Raw genomic sequence first — 12,031 nt, 5'->3', positions numbered from 1 at the left:
TGTCTATGTATCTTAAGGTTGCTGAGTACCAATACCATTTATCATTATGCTCAAAAGGGCTCTAATTCACAGTTTTGCATCCTCATGGCATTGGAGGATTCTGAAAATGCAGTTACTTCTGTTATGTTGGGTTTTTCAGGAAATGATCACCACATTTTAGGGAAGAAGTAGATAACAGCAGTTGTTCAGATAGCAAATAAGCATATATTTATATAAATAGATATATAAAAATAAATATATCACCCAGAATTTTTAGATGCATGGTTGCCAAATATTAAGGTTGTGGAAAAATACAAAAATGAGAACTGACTTGATTTTTTTTATTGCCAGTCATGAAGTAATTTTATTTTCCTGTTCAATATAATTTTGTCACATGCAATCAAAAATGAATGCTGGATTAGAATCAGTCTGTTTGATTTCTATAGAAAAAGACAAATACTGAAACAGTCCTCCCTAAATTTAAAGTTCCTAACATAAAATTAGAAGCCTTCACAGGCAGAGCCTGCCCACAAAAATTAGTGTACCAAAGTTTGGATGAAGAGGTCCTTCCCTTGGGAGCTTTCAGAGATCCCTCATTTAGAGACACGTTGATACCAAGTTATCTGATTGAGGTCTCACACAGACCCACTCATTTTTCTAGGAAAAAGTAAACATAACTCTTTGAGTTTAAAGAATAAGAAAGAAGAATTTTTCAGGGCACAATTCTTATCATACATACCTGTTATTGCAGGCACCAGTAATGAGCCGATATTTATTAGCTAAGCAATTGCTTGGACATTTTGGTGGCAACATATAAGGCAGGCATCCAGAAACGTTAGCAATCATAGTGAGCAGATCAGCTGGTAAAAGATCTGAAAGGAAGAATCCAAACAAGCAATTTGCTCTATTGCTCTACAGGAGAAAAGGCATTATTGTCAGCTACAGTACAGCATCCCCTCTCCTCTTCTTAGGAAAGAGCACCGGGTAAGAAGTGCTGCAGGAGGTAGTCTCAGGGACTTAGAGGAGATAGAGGGTGAAAGGGAGCAGGTTTTATTATCTCATGCGTACAGAATGAGAAGGAAGTATTCCAGCCATAGTTGAGAACGGAAGTTGAACTCCTCCTTTTTCTCTTTCTTTAATCTGCTCTCTGCTTCCTTCTTTCCCCACATTGTAGTCACACTGCTTGTCTGGTCCCTGTGCTTACAACAAAGGTGTAAAAAATGCCATTCAAGAACAGAAGGATATATCAAGGAGGAAAAATGTGGGACTGGAAAGATGCAGAAATGTAAAGACACTACAGCTGACTATATAATTAAGTGTGGAGTGGAAGAGGCTCAGAATTATTAGCTGGAATTTGGAAGCTGGGGAAAATTAGGGAGCTGTATACCAGTAGACAGCATGTTATTAATATCTTTATAATATGATCCCAGATGCCTCTTCCAGTCAGGATTCTGCTGACGAGGGACAAAGTAACACTGTTCCGTCAGCTCCAGAGAGCTCCTCCTCTCACCCATGCATGTATGTTAAATCATGTATGGCAGGTTGGAGGTAGGGTGCACATGAAAGAGGAGCAACATCCTTACTGAACTCAGAGATCTCTTGCCATTCAAATAGACTGTAATGATCACATGCTGAAAGAAAATGGTAGAGGCAGCACCTAATTCTTGCCCCTCTTGCCCCTGTCTCTCTACTGGCTATTTCAGGTCACCCAGTCAGTCCCACCACCTATCCCTTCTGCCCCTCCAACCCTGAACTAAGCTGCTTTAGTCCATTAATCAAGCCAAAAAAGTAAGCGAGAAAAACAAACAAAAAAAGATACAAGAGCCAAATCAGCTCAAGAAATGTTCCGCTGAGCAGCTAGAAACTGTGCAAGGGAAGGGTGAGAACAGAGGGAGAATGGGCTGTTAGACTGGCTACGTAACCTTGCCATTATGTACTAGCTACTCATGCCACATTTGTGGATACAGCTCTATTTCCACGTTAGTTCAGGTTCAAAGTTATGCTCAGAGCCCAGTTCCCCAGTCATCTGTGTTACCTAGGTATTGATTCATGTGTTTTCTTTAAAGCCAATTTGGTTGTTCTTTACTTCATGTAAAACTACTCTTTATCAAGACATATAGACTGTACAGCGTCTACTCATCTTCCATTAAAGTTGTTTCAGTTTTGAAAGTTAACATGAGTTTTGCGCACTTGTTCTATGATTTAGAAGTTTGATTTTTTAAAAAAAATAATTTCATTTATTTTGAAACTGCACCAGCAGAAAAAATAGTTGTATCTCTGAGCGTGAGTGTCTGTGTATATATAAATGTATGCACACACACACATATAGATACATTTTTAGTTCTACAAATGTCCCGTTAGTTTAGCAAGCTAAATGTTTCCTCAAGGGGAAAAAAAAAAAAGATAACTGTAGACCTTTATGTTTGTCTACAGCACTTTAATGATTCCATATCTTGAAAAACATTGTCATGTTATAATACTAAGACAGAGAATACAACTTGCAATTCTCCAGTTCATGCTGTTCTAATTAAATTGAGGGGGAAAAAAGTTAATGCTTCTGAATTTTTGAGTCTTCCAGACACCAGTTATGTTGAAATTCATCCTGAATTAACAGCAACAAGAATTTTACTTTACTTAGACAATTATACATTATTGAACTTTCCGGACTATCCCCCTTTCTTTCAACATCTAACATAAAAACCAGCTAAAACAGAAATAAAGTGGAAATAAATGTGTAACAGCAATGCATTATAAAATTAGTCTTGGTAATAAGAAAGTATTTTCTTAAAAGAGGGATATTAGTAAGGCCATGAATGTCCAAAGGAAGAATATTTCAAAATGCCAGTACCGCTGAGTGATAGAAATTGTATTATTTTGTCTGTAGACTCTAGGCCCCAGAAGCACTAAACCCAAAGTACTGGGGAAGACAGGTATTTCTCTCTAAAGAAGCAGCTTGCAACTCCACGGATGTGCAAGCTGATTTATAGGCAATACAAATATACAGATACGAGTTCACAGGATGCCAATAGCAAAGTGCTGCTCTCCTCAACTACAGGAACACAGCCCACACTCCTGCAAAGAAAAGTGTAAAACAGTGACTATGTGAGATGCTTTTAAGAACAAAAGAGAGGGCATCCTGGCCCCAGGGTGCAGACAAGATAAGTACTCCTGACAAAGGTAAAATAAAAGTGAAGTTAACCCGACTTTAATCTAAAAGACAACGTTTAAGAAATCAACAGGGGGTTTTGCCAACGTCAATATACTATATTTACCAGTTGGATGCAGTGAACGTTTATGCTTCTGGCAAACTTTTTGGTTCAGCACTTGAATTGACATTTCCATTCGTTCAGCTGCTTGGGAAATATCTTGACTCTCTTGTTCAGGAAATTTCGAGAAAGCCAGCAGCAAGGTAGGAGTTGCTACTCCCCTTCCTTGGATATTTCTATAATTGAGATAAAATACAGAAGTGGTTTGGTTTTTTTTTTAACGTATAACCTTTTTGAACTTATTCATAGCTGTATTTGTCTATGCTGGATGTGTTCCGAGTTTGAGGTATATTTTGATTGAAGGGTATACTTGGAAATCAGAGAGGGAGACTGATTTTTTACCTTGTTCTACCAGGAAAATTCTGGAAAGAAAGGGAAAGTGCCATTCCACAGGACACACACAACAGGGTTAAGCTTGTGAGAAGCCTTCAGGGTGACAGAAACTGTTGTGATGGGCAGGGTCTGCAGGACAAAGTGGCTGGGAAGTCTTTGTGCAGGATAGTCACAATATAGGACTCCCGCTATAGAGATATCTAAGTGAGTAGGCTTTGTCTTTATGTAACATTTCATATCAAAGATCATCTCTATCATTGCAGGTGGATTCACGAATGCCTTAGAACCTAGGAGTAAAGCAACTGGCCCACAGCCATCTAGATGCCATCTGCAGTTGATGATAGAGACATGTCTCCTCTCAAAGACTGTCCAAGCACTTGCCTTGAACTGACAGTTGTACATGGAATTTCAGCAATTAGTTTAGTAGGACTTCATTAGACAGTTATAGGGCAATGTAAGTTAGTTTACAGCCTGGCCTTACCTCTAACTTTAAGGAGCTCAGGTTTGATGGGATAACTTCTGTAACCTAAAGTTAAACACTTAAACATAAGAAAGATCCTTTGTACTGTGAGGGTAGTCAGACAATGCAACAGGCTGCCCAGAAAGGTTGTGGAGTCTCCGTCTTTGGAGATATTCAAAGCCCAAATGGGCAGTGCGCTGAGCAACCTGCACTAGCTGAGTGCTCTGAGCGCGGCACTGGCTTAGATGGTCTCCAGTTCTCTCTCAACTGTTCTGTGATTCATCACGAGATTTATTTTTTACTCAGCATGGGCCATCTTACCACTGTCCTTTTATTGGCAGAGAAGCCTTGAGAAAAGTGCATCAGGAAGAACTTCCTTTCTAGTTGGAAGTCTCAAGTCCTAAACTAACTCCTACAGCTTAGAAAAAAACAATCTATGCAATTTTCAGATGTGGTCATAGGTTGCAGACATCCCCGAGGGCTTCTCTGCAGCACAGACTTAATTGGACATGTAATTTTCATGAAAACATTCTGCTGTCATATTCACTTAGTTTTTTTTTAAAGCATGAGACAAGTTTAAAATGGAAATGGCACTTTTGATTTCAGCAATGCAAACAGTTACATTTCGGTTTGCAAAATTGGAAACATGCTTATATAAAAAGAATTAAGTAAGAAAATACAACTCCAATGGTTTTTCTATATGCTAAATTTGTTCCTAAATGATCCAAAGGAGCCTGAGTCTGCTCATTTATTCTTTATACAGAAACTATTCCTTTCCTTTCAAGAGCAGAGCTTGAGAACTCTTGCAAGTATGAAAAAGAGCTATCGTGCTCCTCAGCACTATGTTTTTAAAGTTTTCCATAGACAGGAATTTGTCTGAGAATCTGGAGAATTAAAAGTCCTGAACTGTGTCCCAGTTAAAAAGAAAAGAACGGTCATATAACTAAATGCCAAGTACTTAGGTTTAATATTTAATATCCACGTGAGGATAATATCAGTCATGCATCATTTAAAAAAATATTATATGAACAGAGAAACATGTTTTTACAAATGAGTTAAATAACAACATCTGTACAAATCAGCTAGGAGCTAAGAATCAAAAGTGTCAGCCCACCCCCCCAAAAAAAACCTAACTAAAAAATCACCACCCTTAATGGTGAGGTATGTTCCGTTTTGAGACATTTTATATTCTATCTTTTGTCTAATCTTACAGATATTGTAAGATTACAAGAGCAGTTTCTAGTTTGTCACATTTCTTGTGTGTCATGTCATGTCCCACTCTGTCCCGTTCCACACACCCTCCCCACAGCCCTTACTCAACATACGCATGCTAGTCCCTTCTAGTTCCTACCCAGACTTCTGAAGCAGAGCTCTTGATTCTGGAAGATGCTGTTTTTTCTCACTGCTAAGTTACAAACTACCTTGATATTATGTAACTCTGAAATAGCCCCATAAAGCTAGTGGAATGACCTGTGACAGTATCATTGTTAGGAAGATGCAATCAGATATAAAGTGTCTTCATACCTGTTTAATAATATAAGTCCTAGTGCAGACCATGGTGTTTGGACAGAAGGTTCTTCATGCTTGCCAGACTCTCAGTTATTGAATCTAGTTACAAATCATAATTACCCGCCCCCCCCCCCCCCCCCAAAAAAAAACCCCAAGAACAAAAAAAAAACACAACAGAAAACCCCCAAAACACAATTAAAATAAATTCTGCAGAGTAGGAGCCAGACTTCCAGCCTCACATATTTTGAGTCTCTGAGATTTCTTTCTGCCTTAAAATATATATTTTTAGAATACCTTGTTTAGAAATTTCTAACCAGAATTAATGCCCTCAATATTTGTCACCATTCAGGAGGTCTCTCAAAACAGTGACATGGTGATAAAGTTATAAAATGATAAAGAATATAATTTCTTCTTTCCTGTAATGGGTACATAGTCTGCTTTAAGACTAGAGCAGCACTGACTAACTGATCATCCTCAGTGCATTTCTGCGGCTATAACTTCTTCTATGGAACACTGAATACTATTTTCCACTTCCTTATGCATACAGATGATTCCATAGATGGTACCTTCTGTAGATGGGCCTTTTGAGTTGGCATAGATAGGAGTCCATAGAATAATCTTAAATTGGCAGGTTTACAATTCAGATTCTTTAAAGACATGAAATGAATTAGTTCGAATGTAGTATAAACTAAATAAAGTAATTTTACCAGAATGAAGATGATGAGAAATATCTTTAATCTGCTGTTAAGGCTTGAATTTTTTTTAGGGTTGTCATCTATATTTCTTAATCTGTTAAGAACACTGTGCCTTCTGCTAAAATATGTTATAATACACTAAGTAATTTCAATAATTTCTTTCTTTAATTAGGCTGAGAAAACCTCTTGTGTTTATATTAGAATTGTACTTACCTTCAATCCATTAGAGTAAGTCCAAATAGGAGTCTAAAAATATGTCTTATCTAAAAGTCACTCAAAATATCTAGCACAAGGGAGGAAGCCCCACGTGACATACCACCATAATTCACATCTGTCTTATGCATAACTCATTCAGCAGTCCTTTTAAGTTAGTGTCCAAGTTCTAACAGGAGAAATATATGATCAGCAGCTGTGTGCAACATGGGCCTAAGAGACTTTGCTTGCCTGGTCTGGAGTTCTCTTTAGTTTCTTCTACAACTTAAAATCCTGAAAAAAACAGAGACTTGGCAGAATATAAAAAGAAATGTACAGTAAGAATCAGAAGTCCTCCCAGCAGCGCTGAGACTCACTGGTTAAAACTAGTACAAGTTTCATAATTTGTACTGCTTGTTATTATAAAGAGATTTATTGGAAGTAGAGCTCCGTCTTGCAAGCCAACGATCACTTTCAAAATGTATGCTATGATGCACCTCGTAGTAAATTAGCAACATACTTGAATGTACCACTGGGTGTCATAACCTCACAGGTGACAGGGCTCTGAGAGCCCTAGCCAAACTGCCTAGATTCCCATTGGCATTGCCGCAGTAATACAAACAGTACATTTTAATGATGATGCCGTTGTGTTCCATCTATGCTATGTCAATACTATTATGAACATTTATATTTTAATGACAAGCATGAACACCTACTCTTAAGACTAACAAACCCATAAGCTAATTGGAATAACAGGCAAGTGCAAGCAAACAGTCATGAAAAGCACTTGGCAAGGGGAGACAATCACAAACAGCACAGCAAACTATGAGGACCACACTGGGACCCATGTGACCTTAAAACCTGGGAAGTAATTTCAAAGAAGTAGCATTTTCCTAGAAAATCCTTACAGGTTTTAATAACTAGAATAATAAAACAATTTCATACAATATGTTTAGTGCATTGCTGGTTAATTGACCCAGCAGTGAAAACACAAACACCAACTCAAGATTTTAAGTGATGATATTAAACAGCTGAGGTGAAGAAATGTCATTGTCCATTTTAATCACAATTCAAGGCCAAACTGAGGTCTCAGGAGAAATGCAGTTACTTTGACTCAACTTGCAGTTCCTAGATAATGAGTCCAGCAAACATCAGGTTGGACTATTTAAATAGAACAACTAAGAGTTTTGCCATTAACCTGAAAAAGGAGCTGCCTTTTCATCTCAGAACTGGCTTTGCAGTCTCAAAGACAGCACTGAGCTCGTACTATTGGACTGTAGTTTCCTGCAATTACTTGTAAGCCAAAGTAAAATAAGTTTTCACAGTATGGTGACCTCCATAACTTCCAGAAGCTCAAATATGTAGTCACATGAATTCCTTTCTTGTTTTTAGCCTTTGTGCTGACCAAAGCTTTAATTCAAGTATACAGAAGAATTCTGAAAGTATATAAGAATTCTGAAAGTTACAAAGGAAAGAAGCCTTAGAAGCTTTAAACTGACATGAAAATGCAGAACTATTTATTTAAGGTTTCAAACACATTCACTCCTCAATATAATGATCAGATTAGACAATAATTCAGTTCTCTGTACTTTGCAAATGGCCAAGGACTAATGTCTATGAGGCAGGTGTAGAGTGCATTTGCAAGCCTATATTAAAACAGAAAGAAATCTCTTAATGATATTTATAATTCACACTGGCCTACTTAATTGGGCCACAATGAATTGAATTATATAAAAGCACACAATAGAAATATAATTTTCACTTCTGGTAATGATAATTTGTAAATTGAAAGACCAAGTATTTTATACCAGTTAATATAAAAGCAAGTGACAGCCTTATGAGACTCAGACTCCTAATGCAGGTGTCAGGCACTTGTGGCTCTGAGTCCCCAAAATAGTAAAGCATGTGCCTTGGTGGTGATACTAATGCACGTCTTTCGATGCTCTGCTGAAAGCCCTTGGGTGCTTGGGTGCTACACAGAAAATGGTTGAATTTTTTTGACTCATGGCTAGTAATCCTGAGTCACTTTCATCATTCCTAGAAAGGGATCACTCTCATAGCATAACTCAAGCACAAAGGAGCTTTCCACAAAGTTGTTCACGACCCACGGTTCAAGATAAATGTTTTATCTCCTTTCCCTTATCCTTTTCATTACTTCTGCTTTACATGGAAGGGGAAATGTGAAACTTACTTCAACAGTCCCTTTTAAGGCAACAAGGTTTTAACATAGGAATTGTTCCCATCTCACTTTGAACTGGAAAAAACCGTAATTATAGTTCAAAAATATGTAACGCCCATAAAATTACAATTTTTGAGAAACATGTTAATGGAATGTGGTGTGTTACTTAGATCAGAAAAACATCCCTACATATTTTCATAGTTCTTATTTTTCTCACATTTTAAGAGAGCAACTCATGCAGTGATATTGCACAAGGTTATCTTGATTCAGATGATCATGAAGATAATTTATCATTATATGTTTTCTCAAAGAAACTAGTTGATCTCAAAGTTCTTTCTCAGCTTTTGCTGAATAGATCCTTCACTATTTTTTTTTTTTTTTTACCTTTTCAGTGTATAATGTGCAGCATAATCCACCAGATTAGAGCCCTTCCGGATAGCCTCAGTAATGCAGTTATCTTCAGTTTCTTCTCAACAGGGCAAAAATAAAAAGAAAGAAAGATGAATATGCTATTCAGTAACATACTTATTCAAATATTTACATTTACAAAACATACAGGTTTGTAATATTAAGCTATATGTAATTGTTCCTCATTAAAAGGATGTCCATATTTTAATCTTCCTGAAACTAATATGGCTTCTGGCCTTTCTGAAAGATAAGGTTAGGGTAGTAAATCAATTCTTCCCTAAGTTATAAAGCTTGAAGAGTTAGACTTTCCTTGTGTTTCTTCCAGTTTAAATCCAGCTGTGCACATTACGTAGTACCAGACATAACAGGTCCATCTGAAATGTGTTGTTTTCTGTGAATGTGATTATGCTCCTTAGGCTTCATATGTATTTTGCATTAAATGGTCCTTGGATTGATAAAGAAATTAGAGCCTCGCTCACAGGCAGTATGAGCTGGCCTGAGACACATGAAGAATTAAGTCTGTATTCAGGCATATTTAACAAATTTTAAGACCTTCTGGGATATGATCAATGCAAGAAACCACTATTATCATCTCTACACCTATGTTTGATGGAAAGACATGTGTGAACCTGATAATGCTTCAGCTCTGCTATTTTTCATAGTGCTATCATGGAGCATAGATTATTCCTCTTTTGTTTAGATCTAGCTTTATATTAAATGAATCAGTTATATTTAAAATCCAGTGGTTTAATTCCCATCTATATTTTGTGAGATCACCCATTTTTTTTTTAGAAAATGAATGATGAATAATAATATTTTGCAAACAATCATTTATGTAAAATTGCTCATCATTTATGTACACTGTAATTTTAGGTGACATATTTTAACTGTAGTCCTTGTTGTGCTGTTGCTGTGACCTATTTTTGAGTAGGGTGCTCAGATAAAGTGAAGATAATGTGTGATGAAGAGTAATCTTTCCTAGGCAAAATTCTTCTTCACCCAACTAAAGATCTTCTCAGGCTTTAAATAGAGCAGTAGTTATTTCTCTTTTTCACCTATATATGATAAAATATCTAGTGATTCATTTAATGTTATCATTCAGATTTCTGTTTCATCTGAAAATGGTTTTGATTCTATTTTATTTAACATTTAAAGATCTATATAGGCCATACAATAGCTAATTCTATTAGAATTTAATATTGCATGATTTTTAATTACTTTTAGGGAGTCTACCTCTGAGAAATATATTATGCTCAAAGTATTGCTCATCATGTGGTATTGATTCAGACTCTGATCTAGAAGAGAAGATACCCCTAATATACCTGAATTCCATTCTCACTCTTCCTTTTCTACTGAGAAGTATGTAGTGTTTTAAAAAATGTGGTTCTTGCAGTAGTAAACATTATTTTGCATTGTTCCCATCAGACCAAAGGACACTTACTATAAAAAAAAAAAAAAATCATATACAGTCTATCTATTCCATTTATTTATGGTCCATGTAGAATTCATTTTGCATTAATTGACATACAATATAACCTCATTTTAGACCATGTTTTTCCAAGCAATTAATATGGAAGCTCCAAGTAGAGGATCCACTATAGAAAATAAAACTGATCCCCTTTTTCCCAGTGATGGTCCAAAAAAAGATTTCCCATCTGAAGTAGTGGCTTAGGGGTTGGTTCAGGTTTTCTCTTTACTTTGCTTCATATATAATTTTATTTTATTTCTGATTTTACACTAACTTCAAGTGAAAACTTTCCTAAGGACTTTCCCTTCTGAATCAAATCTACAGCTACATAATTAAGAGAATGCAAAGATTGAAATCCTATTTCTTCATCATCTCTGCTCTACTTCAATGTAAAATCACTCTCTGCAGAAGTCTCTTAAAATTCAATCTATTATCTGCTCTATACCTAGTCTATTAGATCTAACTGATTCAGATTGAACAGATGCAAATCTGTCTAACATGCTCTAGGCAGTCCTGCTTCAGCAGGGGAGTTCGACTAGATGATCTCTATGGTCCCTTCCAAATCTAAAAATTCAGTGAAATTCAGTGAAATAAAATAGCTCTGAATTTTAAAATGGCAAGATTATACTGTTTGAATATAGACACTACTGCAATCTGAGGGGCTCTAAAATCTCCCTGGTATCCACAGGGTGCCAGCAGAGAATGGACCCACAGGAGAAGACGTGCGCCCTTGTGGGCCAGCAACAGGGTGCCAGGTGGGACATCCCATGACAACTGACTCTAGGCCAGGATGACTAAACATCGTGATTGGCAGTCTGGGAAAGAGATCTAGCAATTGTGCCTGAAAACATGTCATCTGATATATGAATGTCACTAAGACAGTAAAATCACTCCTAGTCAAAGAATACATAATTGAGAAACATTACACGTACAAAGTTTTCCTTTGTGAATTTATGAAGCTGCATTTTAAAAGAAAACACCCATGGAATAATTCTCGCAGAAGTCAGATAGTGTATTTTGCACATAAAAAGAGATTAAGCTAAACTGCTGTTGCTAAACTGTCTGCAGTGCCAGTATATTTTCAGCTTAACAGTAATCATCGACAAAAGAAAACAACTTGTATTTTTTTCTGCCACTTACCAAAGAGGATATCTTTGCCCATCTGAAGGAAAGAAAAGAAAACAGCTGTAAAAGCTATAGCTGCTGAAATTCCCAAAATGATGAACACTTTCATCTAAAAGAAAGAAGAGATAATTGTTGACAAAATATATACCTTCATCTTCTAATTATAAGCCACACTATAAATAATTTCCCACATATGGTAAATTTTACTTTTAAACTAGATTTGTAGACACATGTAGACTATGTTTTTGAAGTTCAAAATACTAATTTTTAGAAATAACTGTAATTCACTTTCTTTTTTTCCTTCCTTCCTTATTACTTTTTTCCATTTTGAGACATCACTTTATTTTATAAAATATGTTCTGACAATATTAGCAACACTTAGTCTACATATTCAAAATTCAGCAATATGTTACCATT

The 12,031-nt window shown here is 36.3% G+C and overlaps 1 protein-coding gene across 1 annotated transcript in view; it reads right to left on the bottom strand.

The window, feature by feature from the left end:
* TPO (thyroid peroxidase) overlaps positions 1-11,723 on the bottom strand; it is a 46,032-nt gene extending 34,309 nt beyond the window's left edge. Inside the window, 5 exon segments of the mRNA XM_074153634.1 lie at positions 719-851; positions 3,252-3,421; positions 8,998-9,079; positions 11,398-11,448; positions 11,630-11,723. Of these exon segments, the coding sequence (XP_074009735.1) occupies positions 719-851; positions 3,252-3,421; positions 8,998-9,079; positions 11,398-11,448; positions 11,630-11,723 (530 nt within the window).
* Positions 11,724-12,031: the final 308 nt, after the last annotated feature.

This window comes from Numenius arquata, chromosome 9 (genome assembly GCF_964106895.1).
Source record: "Numenius arquata chromosome 9, bNumArq3.hap1.1, whole genome shotgun sequence".
Taxonomy (NCBI): domain Eukaryota; kingdom Metazoa; phylum Chordata; class Aves; order Charadriiformes; family Scolopacidae; genus Numenius; species Numenius arquata.
The sequence above is the reverse complement of the archived record's forward strand: the minus strand, read 5'-3'. Positions and strand labels throughout refer to the sequence as shown.